The sequence below is a fragment of the Schistocerca gregaria genome, chromosome 5 (genome assembly GCF_023897955.1).
Source record: "Schistocerca gregaria isolate iqSchGreg1 chromosome 5, iqSchGreg1.2, whole genome shotgun sequence".
In the NCBI taxonomy this organism is placed as follows: Eukaryota; Metazoa; Arthropoda; class Insecta; order Orthoptera; family Acrididae; genus Schistocerca; species Schistocerca gregaria.
In genome coordinates this window covers 281,159,203-281,181,606 of record NC_064924.1, presented here as the reverse complement: position 1 = coordinate 281,181,606, position 22,404 = coordinate 281,159,203, and the positions used below count along the sequence as shown (strand labels likewise).

At 39.9% G+C, this 22,404-nt stretch overlaps 1 protein-coding gene across 2 annotated transcripts in view; it reads right to left on the bottom strand.

Moving 5' to 3' along the window:
• The window catches only part of LOC126272209 (semaphorin-1A), a 794,592-nt gene that overhangs the window by 19,788 nt on the left and 752,400 nt on the right, over positions 1-22,404 (bottom strand). For both annotated transcript variants that reach the window (XM_049974894.1, XM_049974893.1), the window contains exons 12-15: positions 18,249-18,394; positions 10,984-11,066; positions 4,282-4,513; positions 1,200-1,342 (exon numbers count right to left, since the gene is read on the bottom strand). In XM_049974894.1, the coding sequence (XP_049830851.1) occupies positions 1,200-1,342; positions 4,282-4,513; positions 10,984-11,066; positions 18,249-18,394 (604 nt within the window). The remainder of the gene's footprint in view (positions 1-1,199; positions 1,343-4,281; positions 4,514-10,983; positions 11,067-18,248; positions 18,395-22,404) is intronic.

The following is a 22,404-nucleotide window of genomic DNA, read 5'->3' as shown; positions in this document are numbered from 1 at the left end:
ATGACTTGGAAGAGCAGTTGAACGGAATGGACAGTTTCTTGAAAGAAGGATATATAATGAAAATCAACAAAAGCAAAACGAGGATAATGTAATGCAGTCGAATTAAGTCTTAGCATTGCAGGGCAGTGTGGAAGGTAAAAATTGTAGGGGGAGACCAAGAGATGAATACACTATGCAGATTCAGAAGGATGTAGGTTGCAGTAAGTACTGGGAGATGAAGAAGCTTGCAATAGATAGAGGAGCATGGAGAGCTGCATCAAACCAGTCTCAGGACTGAAGACCACAACAACAACAACAACAACAACAACATGTTTAATTTGTATTACATGGTTCTTTATACAAGTCTAAGTAGCTGCCTATTTCAGTCTTTCTATTTCAGCTAATAATAATTCAATCTTTTGTTGCTGGTTTTAATATATATAATACAATTAGTACAAAATATAGTTTTATAAATGTGTATGAGACAGGGCTGAACTGCCCTGGATCTTAACTTCAACTAGCGGCATAGTAATCACATAGAAGGATGCCCAAGAATCATGCGATTGCACACGGAGTAGAATTCCGCAAAGTGAGATGTTCAGTTCATATACGTAACACACATATACATAACACACACACGCACACACAAAACAGAAATATGAAATAAAAGTGCCCAAAAACTAAGTATTTCGCCTCTTTGCACACTGCTTGAGAAAATCATTATTTTTTGATGGGCTGCATCGTACTTGATACTAGGTGTAGAAAAAGTAGTTGTAATCAGATTTGTTGGAATTTTGTGCTTTTTTAAAAAGGAAATGCATGTCAAAACATCAGGAACATATGAAAGTTTTTTTTTTTTTTTATTACATGAAGTTTAGTCAACATAAATTTTGTTGGAAAAACTTGGTATTTCACTCTTTCCAAACATATGAATGAGTAAAAAAAAAAATTCTTCCCCACTTTTCACAAGGCATATATATTTGAATGGACTAGAAGACATCAACACAGGAAAGAATGTTTAACAAACATAAGCAGCAATAGATGTGAAAAATATATGTAACAAGAGATCATAATCACAGTTCTATGATACACCTTCCGAAAACTGTTATGGATAAAGATAAGGGTACAAGCAGACAAGTGTATTTTCTATGACCTATGGGATCACCTTTCACATAAAAACAGAAACCATATTTAATATAATTAGTAAGTTGGCTACTTACTTGCAGGACAACCTGAGTGCACACCAGTGGCAATGCTCTGGATGAAGATACTGTCATCACTCCAACGAGGAGCTCCAACAGCACGGCACTTCTGGCTCTGCTTGTCCCAGGCACAATATGGATCTTGCAGTGCAACACACTCACTGTTGGAAAAAATGGAAATACAGCACCTCATTATTCTCACAGATTGATACAACTGTTGATAACATTTATTATCCAGAAACTGCTAGCTCTTTCCCTCTTCGCCCCTCCCCCCTTCCATGTGGGGTTAGAAACTGTATACAAATCAAACAAACCTAAAAGCAACAATGGAAGGACAGCCTCAAGGAATGGGAAACCTTTAAAAAGGCGCCAAATAATGCTGCATTAAATAATTTTATGACCCGTGTGTACTTTCAGTATAGGAAACTAGATTATCAACATCTGGATTATACTAACAGTTGGAATTCATCCCCACAATGTCACCATAAACAGCCTTGGTGGAGGTGAGGATAGCAGATTGTCATCTAAATTATGGGACTGAATTGATTGCTGTGTTCTATGCGTGTTTATTTCACATGTTTCTACACTCTGACAAAAAATTTGGAATTTTGATGATCGTATGCTAAATGGCTGTAGAAAACCATATTTAGACTGAGTATTGTGGAAGATAATTTATCAATTACTTGGTGAATGGATCTGACGTGGGTCTAGTGTAACTTCTCATCAAGGAAAAATTGTGTATTCTGATTTCAAATGTTTTTGTACAAATGAAGTCCATGAAAAATGTCTGTATGACATCAGTATAGCTATCAAAATTTTCAACTGATTAATTTCATACACACTGAACAACCACTGGAGGAACACAATGTGTCATTTTCAGGGAATAGATTGATCAAATCATTTAAAACAGAATTTAGTTAAAAGTGACAAAAAAGATTAATTATTTGTGGATAAATTCCATTTTCATGTAATCTAGATTTAAACTACATGATTTACATCAGTGCAACAAATTGTTAGTGTCATGATAATTTATCAAATAGCAGCATTTCTAAATGTTTTCTGCACAAATTTTATTGAAGAATTTGCCGTTTTTGGGAAATGAATAAAGGCAATTTATGTTTTTCCATATACAATTTGCCTCACTTTTTGAAACATCCTCAGTGGCAGGGTGTGCTCGTATTGCGTTACATGTGTCCTACTTTTCCTGCAGACAGTGGTTGAATAAACAGAGGGAAAATCTGAATGGCAGAAGACAAATTGTATTCATTCAGCTGCAGACAAACATAACCTAAACACCATCAATATAATATTAATAGCAACTGAGGATCGATAGGCTGATTTTTGACAGACAAATCACTTGTATATTGTCAGTGAATATGACAGGGGAAAATTGAATTATTCCAGAACATTGATAGCCGCGTATATTCCTCCTAATATTTAATACAAAACCACAGTGGAAATCACATCAGTATCTGACAGCCTCTGAATTGCACTCTCTGGACACAGTAATACATGTAAAATGCAAATAAAATTCTCCCCCCCCCCTCTCAATCCCTGAAATGGGGGGGGGGGGGGGTGAGTGAGTGAGACAGTGAGGGAGAGAGAGAGGGGGGGGGGCGAGGGGGGGGCAGAGATTCTAGGCATCTGAAAGATAATAGCTGCCAAATTTTATCAAAGCAAAACTACATTATTTGAGGATACATGAATGAGTACCATGCGTTTAAAAACTATACAAGATTCTGCATGGTAAAATTAAAAATTGGCTTCATGTGCTTTATTATTCCATTTTTAATCCTCCAATGTCCACACGATACTGCTACTTTGGATTACTATCCACATCTTTTCTCTCTCTTTGCTTTCTTTATTCAGCAATAGAATTGAACTTTTCCTTACATGCTACATCACTACCTCCTCCTATTTTTAAATTTACATACATATCATAAGCTATGCTTTTCATGGCACATTCCTGTTTTGACATCGTGCATATTCTCTAGATATAACTGATCTGGATTTTTAGAACTCCAACATTGATTGTTCTAAAAGTTTCCATACCCTAATAGAAAAAGTCAAGCTATACTGAGAGAAAAATAAATAAAAAAATACAATCAGTATCTCCATCATGGCTGCAACAGCCATTTACGGTACTAGCTTTTAGTTTGAGTTTGCGCACAACCTTGTGATCAGATGCTACCGATTCCCAGTTTGCAATGTTAAATGGCGCAACAATTTTCTCGTATGTCTTTTTGAGACTGCTCCTAACTTTTCTAGTACATTCCCGGTTAAAATCAATATGCCACCTGCCACACTCTCTGAGCAATGGGTCAAAGTGACATTGGTAATTGTGGCTGGCTTTTTCTCTATCTCTATCTCAATTACTCTTTCACAGAATTTTTCAAATGAAAACTAAACTGGCTTACACGGGTATTGGTTCCCACACTACACCAGAAGCAGCACTTGTGTTGTATATTAAATAACCTGTATATTACCACATGAAAAGTTATTTAGATGTAATTACTACAATTATCTATAAGAGTAGATGAGCACTAGCCATTATTTGTAGTTAGTAAACTTTAGATAACAGTGTGCAGGGTCTGCTTTATGGAACACAATGAATGAATGAATGTCATCACAGCAGCTGGCGGTGGTAACTTAAACTAGAAGAAGAGCAGCAACATGAAAGCTAATGAAACTTACTGTGATGATGATATTTGGTTTTTTGGGTGCTCAACTGCGCAGTCATCAGTGCCCGTGCAAAGTCTTATTTTTTACACAGTCCAATCTAGTCACTCATGAATAATGATGAACATGAAATGATGAGGAAAACACAAACACCCAGTTCCCGGGCAGAGAAAATCCCCAATCTGGCCGGGAATCAAACCCAGGACCCTGTGATCCAGAGGCAGCAACGCTAGTCACTAGACCACGAGCTGCAGACTCTAAACTTACTGTATTGTTACACATGTGTATATGCCACACATCGTTCAGCTCATGTGAGTGCTTGTCTCTTCCAATTTTTGTTCATTTTAATCACTGGTTTTATACATTATAAAATATGGATAAAAACTATTAATCACAAATTTCATATGTAATTTGAACTGACCTGCAGGATAGTATTTTGTCAGAATAGCAACGATGGAGGCGTAAAGCTTGGACTTCTGTGTCAGCCACAACAACGAGGCGTCCGTCAGGCAGTGCAGGATCGCGGACGACTTTCAACCCACGAACGGGCATATGGGTGGGGAACACCTGCACTTCTTCGATGACAACTGGTGATACACGTTCTGTTGTATCTGCTGCATCAGCATTCACAGCTTTTATCACTTTACCATTATCTGCAACATAAATTTAGATGGAATAGTTTATCACAGGCTGAAAATGATAAAAAATGTATTGTTTAAATGCTTAGTATAGATGTTGATAATATGTAAATCCAGTTTTTAGGGTATAAAATACTAGATGAACACATCAGCTTTCACTTGACTAATCAATCAACAATAACTCTCGCCAAAAAAATAAAAAAATAGTTTTGTAGTTGTACCGATACCATACTTTATGGACTATAAGACATTACAGTCTATGAGATACACCTTAATTTTTAAGCAATTTAAAGAAAGATAACATTTTTACCATTCTTATTATTAGATTGCAAAGTCACGATAAAGCAAAGATTCTTAGTTTATAAAACTGAACTGACCATGAAAATCCCTGAAAATCATCATCTGAACTTTTTTTCTTCCTCTTCTTCTTCTTCTTCTTCTTCCTTCTCCTCCTCCTCCTCATTGTCACTGTTGTCCTCTTCATACACAGATGGTCTTCACTGCCATCGAAAGTGTTACTTACTCTGCTTTTCTTCTTTCACTCTAGACCACTTCTTCTCTCACTCTAGACCACAACTGTTTTGTCCACTGATGCACTTGGTGGATTGTAGGTTGTTTTAAAGATCTCTTCAGCATTAATTCATGTTGGGTTTAAGCCATCATCCATTTGTTCCATTCCTCTATCACATACAATTTACACTGTTTTTCTCTATCTCAATTACTCTTTCACAGAATTTTTCAAATGAAAACTAAACTGATCCAGCACAAGAAGAGAACTCTTCTTCAATAAAGCACCTTTCCTTCTCTTCCACATCCTATTAATCCTTAATGTCTTACCAGCCTTGTCCATCCAATCCTTGTCATGTACATGAACAACACCTATCAGTATTTCAGAAGGTATTAGCATTGTTTTGCACTTGAAAATGATCATTGGATTAAGTTTAGTACCATCAGCACAAAATGTAAGGGCAACTGCATAGTGGATTTTTTTGTGTTCACTTGTTTTTACAGTCAATGTTTTACCACTTTTCATGGCAACAGTTCTGTTACTCAGCACATCAAATGTCAGAGGAGTTTCGTCCATCTTTATTATTTGGCTTAGTTCCACACTGGTTTTCTTTCGATGTTGAATAATAAAGTGACGGAAAGACAATATTTTCTCTTCATACTCTTGTGGCATTTTATGAGATATTTTGGTTTTGATTCACGTGTTAAGTCTATGATGCTTCATAAACCTGTAGCACCAACCTACTCTATCCTTAAAGTCTATTAAGTCCCATCGTAGTTCTAGCTTACGGGTACATATTTGAATCATTTTTTTATTCTTTACAATGCCATTTTGATGGTGTCCTTGAATCCAATTCAAGATGCCCTCTAGTTTAGGCTATTTTGCATTCAGTTCTCTATTCGCACATTTAATCTTCCTCATTTTTTTCTGTTGGTGGAGGGCTGAAACGCTGCTAGTTGCTCTGTTTTCATGTAGTTCTGCATATGCTATTACTTTCAATTTGTAGCCCACATCATATGAATACCTTTTATTTTTTCCCCATTACAGAACTAGCTAATAATAAAAATATTTTACTGGTGCCGATAACAGAAATCACTTTCAATTTGTCTGTAACAACACGTCATACGCTAGACAGAGTCCTGGATTTGTAATGGCGGGGCAGTGTGAAGTTACATTTTGGTCGGGAACTCAATCAAGACAAACTTAGACATAAAATTATAATTAATGACAAAAACAACAGAAAATATTAAGCTTCTAGCATGTATGAACTCCAGTGTAGATCAAGTGACTCTTTCATAGAGGCCAAACAGGTTGTTATTTTAACACTAGATTTAAAGAATTTATCCGAGAAAATAATGCAGCAAGTAGTAACAAAATGATAATCTACATATTGTAACTACAAAATTGGTAAGTCATATACAACACACTCAGCTGTTGGCTGTAATACAATGCAGTGGAAGAGGTCATATATTAATGTTTCTGAATATAATTTTAAATGTTCAAATATACTGTCAAAATCACATTTTACTAACAGTCAATACTGTATACTAAGCTGGAATCAATACATTAAAATGTTAATTGTTTAGTATTCAAGAGCAGACAGTATAAATATTATTTACTGTTAATGTTTAATTTGTAACTTTAGCAGTTAGAGCACAAGATTTGATATTGGATATCCAAGTGTACAAATGAAAAATTAGTGGAGGTATACTAGCACAGTACTATGATCTCACAGCAACAATTACCAGAAAATAGAGGACATGGCAAACAGCAGCAAGCAATCACCATTAACCTCCACAAACAAATATTGACAATGGTAAGAGGGAAAAAATATTGCAGTGGAAACAATAAAAAAAGGTCAAGCTAGACAGACATTAAAATCATATTCTGAAGGATATCTGAAAATTTAGAAAATCAGTTTCAGTTTGCAAAATTTTCTATGCTTTGTGAGAGAAAACACTGAGGGGAGTAACATGACTCGGGCCATCTTTCTGTTTTATAAAAGAGGTGCAACGAAGATTTGAAAGTCTGCTACAAAGAAAAGAACACAATAGACTAACAGCACACAAAGAAAAGAAAGAATCAGATATTCAAACAAAGAAGATATGATATTAAGAAAGTTCTAAATAAAATGAGAAGATGGTAAGATATCAAGCCTGAGAACATGTATGAAGAAAACAAAACATCAAGTTAAAGACTGTTACAAAAATATTAAAAACCATTGAGAGGTTGATTATGCAAAAATCCAAACACTGAAGTTTGTTGTACTGTATATAAATGATCGTTCTGCCATATAATATGTGACTTGTTTGTGCAGATAGTTTTTGGACCCTTTTATCTTCAATGTAAAATCTTACAACACATGGATAATGAAGGGTGGAGCTGTTTTAATGAGATTACTACTGTTTTTGTTCATCATTGCTAATGCAGTCTTAAAGATTCACAAATAAAAATGAATTGATATTTGAAACGTCTACTTACTGTGATTACTTTTAGCGTCAAATAAAAAGATAATGTGCAAATCGATAAATTAGATATTTTACTGGGTTACAGGCTATGACTGTAGGTAAAAAACAGACCCACCTAGACAGCCACTTGCAGAAGGATTTGGGGATCCACATCAGCCTTAGCTATAATTCAGCTGGTACATTAACAAGGAGCACTAGTGTGCTGGCCAGCTTGGATGTGGTTTGTAGGTGGTTTCCATACATTTGACTGTGAATATCATTCTGTTGTTCACGTCCTCAGTTACACAAAACACAAACATTAAGAATTCAATTCTAATGTGAGGAAGGGGGAGGCAATGGTGGTGACAGGAAAGGCATCCGGCCATCCTCTACTAAATCCAATAATTAACATCCAACCACATGAAAATATGTGATAAATGTCATGAAGAAAGATTGCAGGCAAAAGAAAGAGAATATTCTACAGCCAGATGCAGAACATTGTTGTTAGATGTATTCCGCCACACAGCAAGTATTAGATGGTTACCATCACAATAATGAAATATTTCTGATCTTATAATTCACAACTATTCCTTGCTATTTATGACTACATATGTATGTCATTTGAATAAATAGGTTTGAGTAAACGGAACCACTTACCAAATAGCAGAAGCATAGAGTCGTCAATTGGCACACGTAAAAATACACTGAAAACTTGATGGGTGGCTTTCAGAAAAAATTCTATCCATGTCATTACACTTTCCAACAAAAAACTTATCCTACAGAAGTTTCAGTCCCATCCAAGGGCTTTGCCTTCAACCCCACACCTAAATTTAACCATGTTGCATTTGTCAAAGTCTTACTCTTCTTCTCCTAGTTTCTACAGTGGAAACATTTCTCTGCCACAAATTCCTCCAACTAAAGCTAACTTAATCCTATCACTCACTCTTACATTTTCCAGTTCATACCACAATCCAACTGTTATCTTCTCATCTAAAAATTGCCTGGTCACCTTTCAGGAACTCTTAGCTCCAATGTGGCATCATCATCCTACCAGAGGTCCCAACTAAGAAGACAACCTTATGACAAAAGGAAGGACAGCCATACACAAGCTCAAAACAGACCCCGATTTAATCATCTTTCCTGGAGACAAAGATTCCACCACTGTTATGATGCAACACAGGGACTACCTGACAGAAGGCTTCTGCCAACTGTCCGACACCTCGATCTACAAGGTCTGCCATAGTGATCTCATACTACAAATCCAACAGAATCTCCAGTCCCTACTGAAATCCTTAGGCCCATCCCACAGTCTCTTGTTTGTTGATCTCCCCCCTCATATCAATGACACCCCACGCACCCACCCCCTGCACATTCCCCAAAATCTATACTCCCAAAAACCTCAGACGCCTCATTGTTATACTCCTACTATAAGAATATCTGTTCTTGTTGACCAATTGCTTGAAGCCTAGCCATTCACATCAGAGATACTAAGCACTTCCCTCACAGACTTTTGACCATCCTCCACTAGCATCCCTACTCATCAATGTTGATTCCACTTCCCGATACACCAACATCCCTCAGACCCAGGATCTTGCTGTTAATGAACACTTCCCCACTCAACATCCTTCTGACTCAAAACACACAACCTCATTCCTCGTACACCTTATCAAAACCTATACAGCCTGACCACTCATGGACAGCCTATCTGCAGTGAAGATAACTCCCTTGCCCAGCATGCTGAAGGTCTCACAAGGACCTTCACATATGAGCATTACTATTCAAAGCTAATCTGCAAACACATTTTCCATGGCATATCCTCATACATCCCTAATCCCCTCCACCACGCCCAAGAATCAACTACAAAGATGTGCCCTCTCATCGATTACTGGCACCCTGAAGTGGAGCACATGAACCATATTCTTCACCATGTCTTTGATTATCTATCATTAAATGCAGAAGTGAGGTATATATTACCCAAGATCATCCTATCCTTACACCTCCTAAAGTAGTGTTTTACCAACCAATCAACCTACACAGCATCCTGATTCATACTCATGTCACATCCACTCCCAACTACCTGCTACAGGGCTTATATCCATGCAGAAGACCCAGGTGCAAAACCTGGCCAATTCCCCACCAGCACTTCCTACTCTACTCCTGTCACACGACTACCTTATTCAGTCAAAGCCACCTGTCAAAGTGCCCATGTCATACAATCGCTGCACAGCTTTTCATATCAGCATGATAACCATTCAGCTGTAAACCAGAATGAATAGCCATCACCAAACTGGCTCATCTTGAAGTTGGACATTGTGTGGCACAACATGCTGCTGAATACAACATGCTTAAGTTGAAGGGCTGCTTCACAACCTGTGCCACCTGGAACCTTACATCCATCACCAGCCTTTTTGAAGTACACAGATGGGAGTCATCCTTGCACTATCTTTCACTCCAGTAATCCTTCTGGCCTCAGTCTCCACTAACCCACTGTCCCCATATCCTCTACCCAATAATAGTTCCCCTTTCTCCGTCCTGTCGGCCCATCTATATCATCTTCATCATACACCACTCCTATCTTTTTCTCCACCCACTCACCCCACCCTAGTCCACATGCTCAACTGAAATCCTATCATTTTTCATGTAGCTGGAGCACCATAACGGAACAGAGAAGAGTGTGTGTGTGTGTGTGTGTGTGTGGGGGGGGTGTCTGGCATGTGGTCCAACTCATCACAGGATTCTTTTCCAAAAACTAACAAGTCTTCGTTCCCTTTTGTGTGTTGGATTGACTCAGTGCTTCTGGAACTAGGCAAGTGGTCTCCTTTATTCCAAATCATTTACATTCTGGCAAAACTTTCCTTCCCATACTTCTTTCAGTAAATGTCTGATTAATCTGTTCAGTTCCCCTCCTTCACTGTCACCCTTACAGCTACTTTTCTTGTTTCTACATTTTTCTGGTGCATCCCAGCATATTTGTTGGGTTCTTCTTCTAACACCAGAGGCTAATAAAGTTACATTTAACTTATTTTCTATAGAATTCTAATTGTTAGTGAACAAACAGCAACCAGTCACTCTTTTTCGGCTGACTTCCTTTTTATGATGTGGTCAAAGCCAGCCTACGTGTTATCTATAGTACAAGACAAGTCATTAAGTATAATTGTCATATTTACTGACTACAATGCCGGAAAAGAAGTAGTGAAAGGAATAACAGTTCCAGCTCATGGAACACCATGCTATTTACTTTAAAATGGGAAGAAAATGACATGTTTGAGGTGCTCTCCTAAGCTGAGATTGTAACTGACTTTTTTCCCAGCTGCCTCAAAACACTCTCTCACTCCTGCCCCTTCAAATTGTATACACTATGCTTTGTATAGTTCTCTCTGTGAAGAAACAAGCCACCTATTTTAACAATTATATGGCAAAAATTCAGTTTTTATAAAGACAAATTTACTCAGCTTCTTCACAATTACTAAGTCTAAGCAGCTACTCCAAGACAGTTGTAGGATTCTGTAAGCAAAAAAAAGAACACTTACCTGTGCCAATGAACAGCACATCATATGCCTTGCCTCCAGGGGTTTTGATCTGTGGATCTACAGCTATCTGGGAAAATCGGTAGCTGTAATGTGAAGAATTTTACTAATACAAAAACTGCTCTGAACCTCCATAAACAATTTGCTAATAGTAACAAATATGTTATTACATTTTAATCTTAGAAGTATTAACTTTTATTTTCTTGACTCTGAGATAGTAAAATCAAAAACAGAAATAAAAACCTTATTTTACTTTTCAATACAGTTAAGTATATGAGATATGGAAACTAGAATAAAGCGATCTCTGGAACAGGCTGCGTACAAAATAAGCTTCTTGACTAATTCAAACAGTGACTCTCTAGGAGTTGTTCTCACATCTGTTGCATATTACTTCATAGACTCCTCTATCTGACACTAAAGAACATGACTGTAGGAAACTGCTCTATGCATGTAAGGATTATGCAGAGCAGTCATGAATTAAATATTCTAGTGGATATAAAAGGTGTGTGTGTGTGTGTGTATGTGTGTGTGTGTGTGTGTGTGTGTGTGTGTGTGTGTGTGTGTGTGTGTGTGTGAGAGAGAGAGAGAGAGAGAGAACTTTTCTGCTGAGGCTGTTTCTTTCAACCCTTTGCTCTTTACTGTTAAGCACTCGGTTTGCAAATCTGATCTGGGACAACATTTTTTTCTATTTTATTGCCTTACAGTATTCTGAAAGCATTGATTGATTGGATTTGTGACTGCACATACACCTTTATGATAATGAAATACTAATTTATTAAAAACAAAGATTCCATGACTTACCAAGCAGGAAAGCGCCGGTAGACAGGCACAATAAAAAAACACACACACACACACAAAATTTAGAGCTTTCGCAACCGGCGGTTGCTGCATCAGGAAAGAGGGAAAGATGAAAGGATGTGGGTTTTAAGGGAGAGGGTAAGGAGTCATTCCAATCCCGGGAGCGGAAAAACTTACCTTAGGCGGAAAAAAGAATAGGTATACACTCGCGCAAACACACATATCCATCCACACATATACAGACACAAGCAGACCTGAAATACAAGTTTGTTTGATAAGATAATCTATATCATCCTACGCGTTTATCACACTGATCATGAGCTTCAGTACAAGTAGTTTTAGAGAGAGTGCGACATTTCTCACCTCATACTTGTTGTTTAAACTTTTGACTGCAAAACTGATCTTTTATTTCTGCAAGATGTTTTGAGTTACACTTTTTCAAGCACTCCACAGCACACACCAAGACTAAAACTGTCACAGTTAAGATCCATGTATAGGCTAATTAAATGTGTTTTGACCCTATAGAGTGAGTGCACATAATCGAACAGCATGCTCTTACATGGCCAGCCTAAAGGGGTCCTACACACTGGCACAAGTTATGCAGCAAGCAGTGTGCCACGTGCAGTGTGTCACATGCAAAACAGCTTTGGATAAGCCAACTCTTGGGCAGACTAACGTTTATCTGATTATATGTTCAACTGTTAGACTGTGCTTAAATGTTTTGTATGGTTAAGTCTGATTGTACTGATCCCTTTTTCATGCAGTGTCTTGGTGTATCCCTCCTTGTGGTAGTGGAATAAGAATCGGTTGTTGGGAATTTTTACATTGCGTTTGTAAAACATTACAATATTTTTTTATGATGAAGATGGGATTCTGCTCCACATATTTCATTTCTCAGTTCACTATGGCCAGCACATGTCAGTGGAAATTCTTCAACCTCTCGTTGAACAGCAGCGAGCACTCACCAACCGGCAGCAGGCTCTCTCAGTGGCAGTAAACAACATGGCAGCATTGCTGCTTCATCACTGTTGGCGCAATCCACTTTACTTCCTCTGTATAATGATTCTGCAGAAGATTGGGACATACATGAAAAATGCCTTTGGCAACATTTTCAAGCATTTGGAGTTGCCAACCTGAACATGTGCAAGGCTTTTTTCCATCATGGATTTCTCCACACGTTTATCACCTTTAGTGACAACTAACTCTTCTTCAGGAACCTACCAGTCACTCTTTCGATAAAATGTTTCAGCTGCTCTATATTTACCACTACTCGTGTTATTGCTGCTCACCTCGAGTTATACTGTTGTCAAAAGCAGTTGCAACAGTCTTACAGGGCTCGGGCAGCGGAGCTTCGTGGTCTTAGCCGACATTGCCAGTTTATTACAGAAGCTCACTGGGACTTGTATGTTGACTCAGTGGTTTGTGATGCTATGATATGCCTGGCCCCTGACAGAAATTCTTGAATGTGCATTAAAATGTTAAAATCCATCACTCTCAGAGGTTTTGAAGAATAGCCAGTCCTTCAAAGTCTCTAGGGCAGCAGGAAATTGGATAGAAGCTTGCTGTAAAATAGCCACCAGCTGCTGTTGGTCAGCCCACAGAGGAAAGAGAACGTGACAGCCATGCACCACACTGCACGGGGCAGCACCATGCTAAGTAGCAACAGCAGCCAGTGTCACGACAGTAGCCGCCTGCTCCTCTCCCACTGTGCCCTCCCCGTTTTTGGAAGGTTTAAGGTGCGATACTGATTTTAAGGCTCACACCACAATGAAATCGATGGCACGGCCCCACTTTTCTTGTCTCTGCCCAATCCCAATAGGTTTACAGGAGAAATTAGAATTGGATCAACTTATGTTTCTGGTTGTTATCACACCTATCTCCTCAAGTGAATGGCCTAATCCATTGTTAACTGTCACAAAACCTAATGCAACCTTTGGCTATGGTGATTTTAAAAAGTCTGTAAATTACAGTATTATTGATACATATCCATTACTCTAGCAGGATGAACTCTTAGCACAGCTTTCTGGGAGCCTAATTAATATGAAGTGGAGATGTGTGGTATCACCGCTTACAGTCATTAACGTGCAGTGTAATGGCTTTATTGCCATGCCCTCGCACTGTGTTCAAGTTACAAATGAAATTCATCACTAATTCCCGTCTGTAGAGGCACACTGCACTGGCAGTAGGGCTCAATCACCGATCCCAGAGGATATGCACTCCGGCGATGAGCCGTGGCGCAACTGCGTGTACCAAGCGAGACAAAAGCTGCGTCTCCAAATGCTCAGTTCCTGGTACAACTGGAGGCACCATGATGTCCGTGAAAGGGAGAAAGGCACTGACAAACAGAAGGGTGGACACCACACAATGGGCGACTGCATTTAAGACTACATGTACGCATTTGCAGGGGAGTCACGTTAACTCACTGCATAAGGTCAGTAGTGGTGCAAGAAGTCAGAGACTTGTGTTGCACTGCATTGACCAGCTCACACTTTCCGCCTGTTTTGTCCCATGCGGTTCAGTGCGTGACACACCATTGCCAAAATTCGGCATAACGGTATAGCTGCACTCGTGAATGCCAGGCATCGCTTGCTTGTGTCGGCTGTGCCGTAGTTCAGCCCTTTGCACGTATAAACGGTGCGGCCGCCACACAGATCCCCCCCCCCCCTCCCCCCCTTTGAGAGCAGAGCTCCATAGCTGCGAAAACGCAACGATCGTTCTGTGGCACGCGTGTGTTTCATGTTCGCATGCTGCATAATGGCAGTGCAGCAGCAATGGTAGAGGTCAATCAGTGTTTGAAGGGTGGCGGCCTGTGACGACAGCGTGCCAGACCATCGAGCATGCAGTGGGTGTGTCCTCGCGCGGTCGGCTAGTGACAGTGGCAGCAGGCCCTGGCTACAACTGTCCGTAGCAATGTGCGGTGAAGGCTTCAGGTCAATTGGTATGACGTCTCAAAGGCACTGACATCTTAATAATAACACTGAGTATTCACAAGATCTACAGAAAAAGTTCACTATTTACATCATTCAGAGTGATGTCGAGAGTGGCAAGTCCAAGTGTTCATAGGTTGCACCGTTCCCAAAGTTCGGTGAGTGACTCAGTCGTGGGAACACAGCACAGCACTCGATCCTATCTTGATGCTCAAGGAAACGGAGGTCCAGAGAATATGCACAAGTTTGGTACAGTCAGACCTCAAACGTGGGAGCTGCTACGGACAAGCCAGTAAATTGGTGTGGATGCCAATCCGGCCCCAACGTCCAATGTGGCACAGGCACAGGGACATGAATGTGGGTCCATGAGCTGCAACGGGCACGGGAGGCGTTGTCTGGGGCTTGACTGGAGTTACCGGCCGAAAGTGCAGGCAGCTGGAGGCTAGGTCTCTACAGCAGACAGTGGCTCATGGACATCGGATTCTGACAGCATTCAGTGGCTCAGGCGCGTGTATGCTGTTTTGGGTTATGCCAAACCAGTGCCTGCCATTCGGCTTTGTTAGTGCCCCTCCCATTTTCCATTGATTTTTGGGACAAGTCAAGGCCTCTGTACCAGGATGCATTAACTATCTGGATGATACAGTGGTCTCAGACTCCTCAATGGATGAACACTTTCATTCCCTTTGTGCCTTGTTCACAGTGCTGCAGACTGCCAGCTTGAAATGTAACTTGGACAAGTCACAATTCTTTCAGCTGTCTATCGTCTGTTTCGGTTTCGAAGTCTCACGTGCTGGCGTCAAGCTTCTACTCCAGCGTGTTTATGCCATTACAGCTCTGCCACTCCCTACCAATGTCAAAAAGTTGCAGTTATTTTTCGGAAAGATTGCATACTACCATAAATTTCTCCCTGATGTACCCACATTGACTCAGCCACTTCATTCTCTGGGAAAAAAAGGTGTTCATTTTCACTGATCACCTACCTGCAAGTGTACTTTTACCATAATGAAGTTGACATTACACTTATCACTGTATTTGGTTACTTTCCAAATGGTCCAACATCTTGTTTTAGCCACCAATGCTTTCCCATATGGCCTTGTGGCCATTCTTGTAAACAAATGTGCAAATGCTACTCACAAACAGAATAACGATCCCTTGTTATAGTGTACACACTCAAAAAATTGATATTTTTCAAAGCGGTTCTAAATTTCATTTGATCACTGATTGTAAACTTCTGGCTTCTCTTTTCCATCCTTTGGCGTCTTTACTGGACAAAGTGGCCCACTGCATGCAGTGCCGAGCTCTGTTGTTGTCATGCTATAACTACAAGATTAATTTCCATCCCACTGCCTAACATGCTAATGCAGATGCTCTTTCTTGAATTTCAATTGCCCCTGATCCAGCCTTTGATCAGGATTAACTGTTGTATTTCCAATTAGACATTGAAGCCTAAAACACTGTGGATGATTTTCCCGTTACCAGTTCTCGGATTTCAGCAACTGTTGAGAGCTGGTCCCGTCTTTCATCAAGTTGTCCAATACATCCACTATGGCTGGCCGGATAAATCACCGGGCCGAGTGTCGGATCCCTCGTGTAATCATTATCCTCTCTCCCACCGCCTCTCCGCTCTTGACGGTGTGTTACTTTGGGCTACTGAAGAGTTGGCGTCCAGCCAGGCCCCCGTGCCACTGATAGCATATTCACGCTGGTTTTGTGGGACCGTTTCTTAACTCCTTTCGATCTGTAGTAGTCAATACCTTCTCAAAATTTTCTTATGTTGCCATCCACATTCACGGTGGCTACAGTCACGGCCCTTTTACAGATTTTTCCTTGGAGAGATTGCCTAATACAATTGTGACAATGGCCCATGTATCTCAAGATTTTTGTACAAAGAGTGGCATCCAGCATGTAAGAGACCCTTCCTTTCATTCCCAGTCCAAAGGCGAGGCTGGTCCCCACATTCAAAATTCAGGTGAAAAAATATATCACTCGATCTTCTCCCGAGGAAGGCCTCGATAAGTTCTCACGTTCATATAGTTTCCCTCCACTTAGTAACCATAGTCCAGTGGAGCTGCTTAGTGGCTCCCAGCCCCCTACACTACTCCACCTGCTACAACCACTGCCCGGCAGCATCCTCCTCACAGTGATTCAGTTTGGGCTCTGATGTCTGAGCCCAACGATTTGGCTGGCACTCTAAGTGGACACGAGCAACTGTCCACGACTGCCGAGACTGTCACCTCTGCATCATATGCATCTCTGATGGCTCAGTGTCACGACACTACGAGCAGCTCCACCCACACTTAACCGACTGTGCACCACAGAGCCCTCCAATCCTGTGGCCAACTCCGAGGTCTTTGCTGGACCCCACAGTGTATCCCGTGCCCCCTCCAGCTCCTGCGCTGCCTCCGTTCTGCCGCCACCACCGGGAGGAGCAGAGCCATCTCTATCTCTGCAGCCCACGCTGTTGCAACAGCTTTTTTCTTTGCTGTCTCCAACACTGATGCTCCCTTATGGTCTTTTGTGGTGCTGTGAGCACTAAACATGTCCCTGCATGTGTCATTTTGGACCATATTCTCCTGTGATGGCACAATACTTGCTCTAGCAGTCACTCCCTTCCATTGAAGACACAGACATCTCCACAGTAAACATTTTTCTCCGAGGGGGAAGGAGTGCTGTAACCCTGTACAATGAGCGTGCATAAACAAACAGCACGTGCCTACAGTGTCGACCTAAATAGGTTACTGTGCATCAAGCACAGACAGTGCAGCAAGCACTGCACCATGTGCAAAACAGCCTTATGTAAGCCACACACTAGGCCCCACTAACAGACTACTTGACAATTGTATGCTAACGTGTTAGACTGTGCTTAAATGTACTGTGTGGTTAAATGTGATTGCACTGATCCCTGCTTCGTGCAGTGTAATGGTGTATCGCTTCATGTAGAAGCAGAATAAAAATTGGTTGGTGGGAATTTTGATGATGTGTTTGTGAAACATTAAAACAAAATGTTTTTGTGTTGTCATATTTTCCAGACAAAAGGTCTACATCAAAACATTTTACAAAAATAAAACTATACTTGATGATAAAAAATTGTGGCTGTTAGTGACTTGTTTGAAAATTAAGTTTAAATAAACAGACAGCATCATTATTATTTGTGCCACTTATCACCACATGCTTGTAACTACCAGTTTCTGGATAACTTTTGTGTGTGTGTAATTCAACTGGCTTTTGAGAAAATCTGGCAGACAGAGAGGGAGTGTTAAACAACATGTAACATTTAACTTCATACGAACCTAATGTATTTAATTTTTTACAGCTTGTTCAGACTTAGCATACTCTAATAAGACCTGTGTATTCCTAAAAGCAAAAGGAAATTACTTTCTTGATGGAAATATACAGAAAATTAACTCTTGAATAGTTATGAAACCTATACTGCCTAGAGCTTTAAAAGAAAACTAGGAGGAAATGCAAAATAATTCTAGAATGTTCTCAATATGTAACAGACACTATACATAACTAATACTGGTAAGCAGCAGTTGTACTTACTGGAAGCTAGTCCTTATAACAACAGGCTGGCCAAAGAATGAAGGCACTGACTCATCCATTAGAGAATGTGTCTTGATAAAATTAAGCGTGAGATCAGGAAGTGTTCGTGAGTCATTGACACACTGTCCAGGACGTGGGTCAGGCACCTAGAAAACACACCCAAATGGACTAATCACATTTTGGCTCAAGCACAAAACAGTGTTTTGTGAATATTGTTATGTTAGTACACAGGACTACCAAACTGAATCTAAACATCTAGTATATATATGTGATGTAACAACAAGTTAACAACGTAGTGTGGTGTGAAATTTCAAAAACACTAGTGTTATAAAAAGACACATAAAAAAAAGAAGTGCTTAGCATAACAATCCACAACAAAAGAACAAAAACTGAATACATTAAACCATTAAGATAGAAGCCACAAAGTCTTTCTCCCTAGTTCCGAATCATTGAAAGTCAGTTGACGTCAGTCCAGTCATGTTCTGTGTCTGGTTGCAATCAACCTCAGTGATCTAATACAGAACTTTGTATATGTAGCCATTGCAAAGTGACTATTGTGTAGCACTGTATTGCATAGTAAAGTAATACATCTCTTGATGAGAGATGAAACAGTTGCTGGCCTATCAGAGGAAATGCCAGATACTCCTTCCACTCCTTGGAGAAGGACAATGGGCAGTACATTAAGGAGTAGAGCATGAAAAATAATTAATAATGTCATTGAATGATGTGACCAAGAAAGCAAAAATAAAGAGTTGCTCGACTTTCTCTCTCAACTGATAAGATGAACAATGACACATACTCCAACACTGTGAGAAGAGTTCGCAAATTTTGTAAAGATAATCCTGGGAAACCACCAAAAGCTCCTGGTAAAAATATATAAATTTCTATTCAAAATTTTCAGTTTGACAGTACTTTGAAACTACCCTCTCCTTTGTCTGGATTACTTCAAGTGGTCCTTTTGTTTGTGTGGGTAAAGGAATTTCTTGTCATCCAGGAGGTGCCTAAAGCTGCAATACCAAACTTGTTTTTAGACACTCCTATGCAGCATAGTAGTTAATATACTTGGCTGTCATGCAGAAGGTCATTGGTATGAGTCCTGTCACTTGTCAGCTTTTCTTTCACACTTTCACACAATGATAGAAATGACTGTCATTATTTTTATTCAATTAATTTTGGCTGCATAGTGTGATACCTGGGACTATAACATAAATTGCCATAAGATGATTTCAGAAGGTTGATCTTATGTCTGAGAACCTCTCCTTGTTACTCATAACCATCCATTCTGTAAAGAGTGCAATCTTACTTTCTGACATTTTTAAAAATCTCTCACTGGGGCCAAGATCTACCAGGAAAATCCAACTGAACGCTTCTCCTTGGTGCAGGAAAGTGCTCCCAGACTACAAAAACTTTGACAAATACTCAAGAAAAAGATTGACTGGACTAGGGAATTACATCTCCAGAATATTTTGCTGCCCACAGAATTCACACAGAAAAAAGTGATTAATAAAAGGTTTTTACTGCTAGAGTACGAAGATATTGTCAACTGGTAGTTGCATTTCTTTGTAGGAATTAAACATTTTAAGAAGCAGCAACAGAAATATTCTACCTGGATGAAACTTTGAAAGCCAGATAAATTTTGGCAGATGGCTGATGATGTTGCCATCATGGGGTGGGGAATCTCCTCTAGGGGCTCAATTAAAACTCATGACTAAATTCACAAAAGGGTATTACAGTGGTTAACAGAGTTCTGGAAACTTTAAAAGGTGGTTTGTAAATATAGTTTTCCCAAATCTCCACCAAGGACAGCCAGTCATGAGCGACAATGTTCCATACTATTACAGATGGGTGGACAGAACATCCACACAATATGACACCAAAGCAAGTATGTTGGAATGGCTGCAAAAGAGGTTTATTGCATGCCTTCGCATTACCCACCATTCATCTAAAATTAGTGGTTAAGTAAGTTGTTTCTATTCTTGATATTTCTGTCCTCAGTTGACTAAAGCCCATTTCATACAGAGTAAAATTTGCTGCAATTTTACTTGCTGGCTCATGCAATGGCTCCCTACATGTTTCCATGATAGGTCTGGTGCTACTTTTCTTGTGAGGCTTAGTCAGGCTCCCTGCATGCTACCTGCACTGGCCAGGTGGGACACCCGTTTGGCAACTGATGTACAACCTACAGGGCAGGACCTCTGAGACAATGCCAGTTCACTTTCAAGACCAAACAGAACATCTTGTGCCCATCGGCCAACCTGCGATCTTTTTCAAACAATTGTAGAGAAAATATTCAGTAAAAAAATTTGACTCTCTCACATCTTATAGCTTCACTCATCAGCTTCATGATGAACTGCCTATCATCTCATTAATGATCATACATACTGTGATATTTTAGAATTAAGTAAACTGTTCCAAGAATTTTGGAAGTTTGCAGTGAAAGATAGAGGTCACTATGAATGACTACAGGGTTATAAACACAAAATCAAATAGGGTAATGCAGGAGTAGGTTTAATAATGAATAGGAAAATAGGAATGCGGGTAAGCTACTACAAACAGCATAGTGAACGCATTATTGTGGTCAAGATAGATACGAAGCCCACACCTACTACAGTAGTACAAGTTTATATGCCAACTAGCTCTGCAGATGATGAAGAAATTGAAGAAATGTACGATGAAATAAAAGAAATTGTTCAGATAGTGAAGGGAGACGAAAATTTAATAGTAATGGGAGACTGGAATTCGAGTGTAGGAAAAGGGAGAGAAGGAAACATAGTAGGTGAATATGGATTGGGGCTAAGAAATGAAAGAGGAAGCCGCCTAGTAGAATTTTGCACAGAGCACAACTTAATCATAGCTAACACTTGGTTTAAGAGTCATGAAAGAAGGTTGTATACATGGAAGAACCCTGGAGATACTAAAAGGTATCAAATAGATTATATAATGGTGAGACAGAGATTTAGGAACCAGGTTTTAAGTTGTAAGACATTTCCAGGGGCAGATGTGGACTCGGACCACAATCTATTGGTTATGACCTGTAGATTAAAGCTGAAGAAACTGCAAAAATGTGGGAAATTAAGGAGATGGGACCTGGATAAACTGAAAGAACCAGAGGTTGTACAGAGTTTCAGGGAAAGCATAAGGGGACAATTGACAGGAATAGGGGAAAGAAATACAGTAGAAGAAGAATGGGTAGCTCTGAGGGATGAAGTAGTGAAGGCAGCAGAGGATAAAGTAGGTAAAAAGACGAGGGCTGCTAGAAATCCTTGGGTAACAGAAGAAATATTGAATTTAATTGATGAAAGGAGAAAATATAAAAATGCAGTAAATGAAGCAGGCAAAAAGGAATACAGACGTCTCGAAAATGAGATCGACAGGAAGTGCAAAATGGATAAACAGGGATGGCTAGAGGACAAATGTAAGGATGTAGAAGCTTATCTCACTAGGGGTAAGATAGATACTGCCTACAGGAAAATTAAAGAGACCTTTGGAGAGAAGAGAACCACGTGTATGAATATCAAGAGCTCAGATGGCAACCCAGTTCTAAGCAAAGAAGGGAAGGCAGAAAGGTGATGTACTTGAGGACAATATTATGGAAATAGAAGAGGATGTAGATGAAGACGAAATGGGAGATACGATACTGCGTGAAGAGTTTGACAGAGCACTGAAAGACCCGAGTCGAAACAAGGCCCCCGGAGTAGACAACATTCCATTAGAACTACTGACGGCCTTGGGAGAGCCAGTCATGACAAAACTCTACCAGCTGGTGAGCAAGATGTAAGAGACAGGCGAAATACCCTCAGACTTCAAGAAGAATATAATAATTCCAATCCCAAAGAAAGTAGGTGCTGACAGATGTGAAAATTACCGAACTATCAGTTTAATAAGTCACAGCTGCAAAATACTAACGCGAATTCTTTACAGACGAATGGAAAAACTGGTAGATGCGGACCTCGGGGAGGATCAGTTTGGATTCCGTCGAAATGTTGGAACACGAGAGGCAATACTGACCTTACGACTTATCTTAGAAGAAAGATTAAGAAAAGGCAAACCTACGTTTCTAGCATTTGTAGACTTAGAGAAAGCTTTTGACAATGTTGACTGGAATACTCTCTTTCAAATTCTAAAGGTGGCAGGGGTAAAATACAGGGAGCGAAAG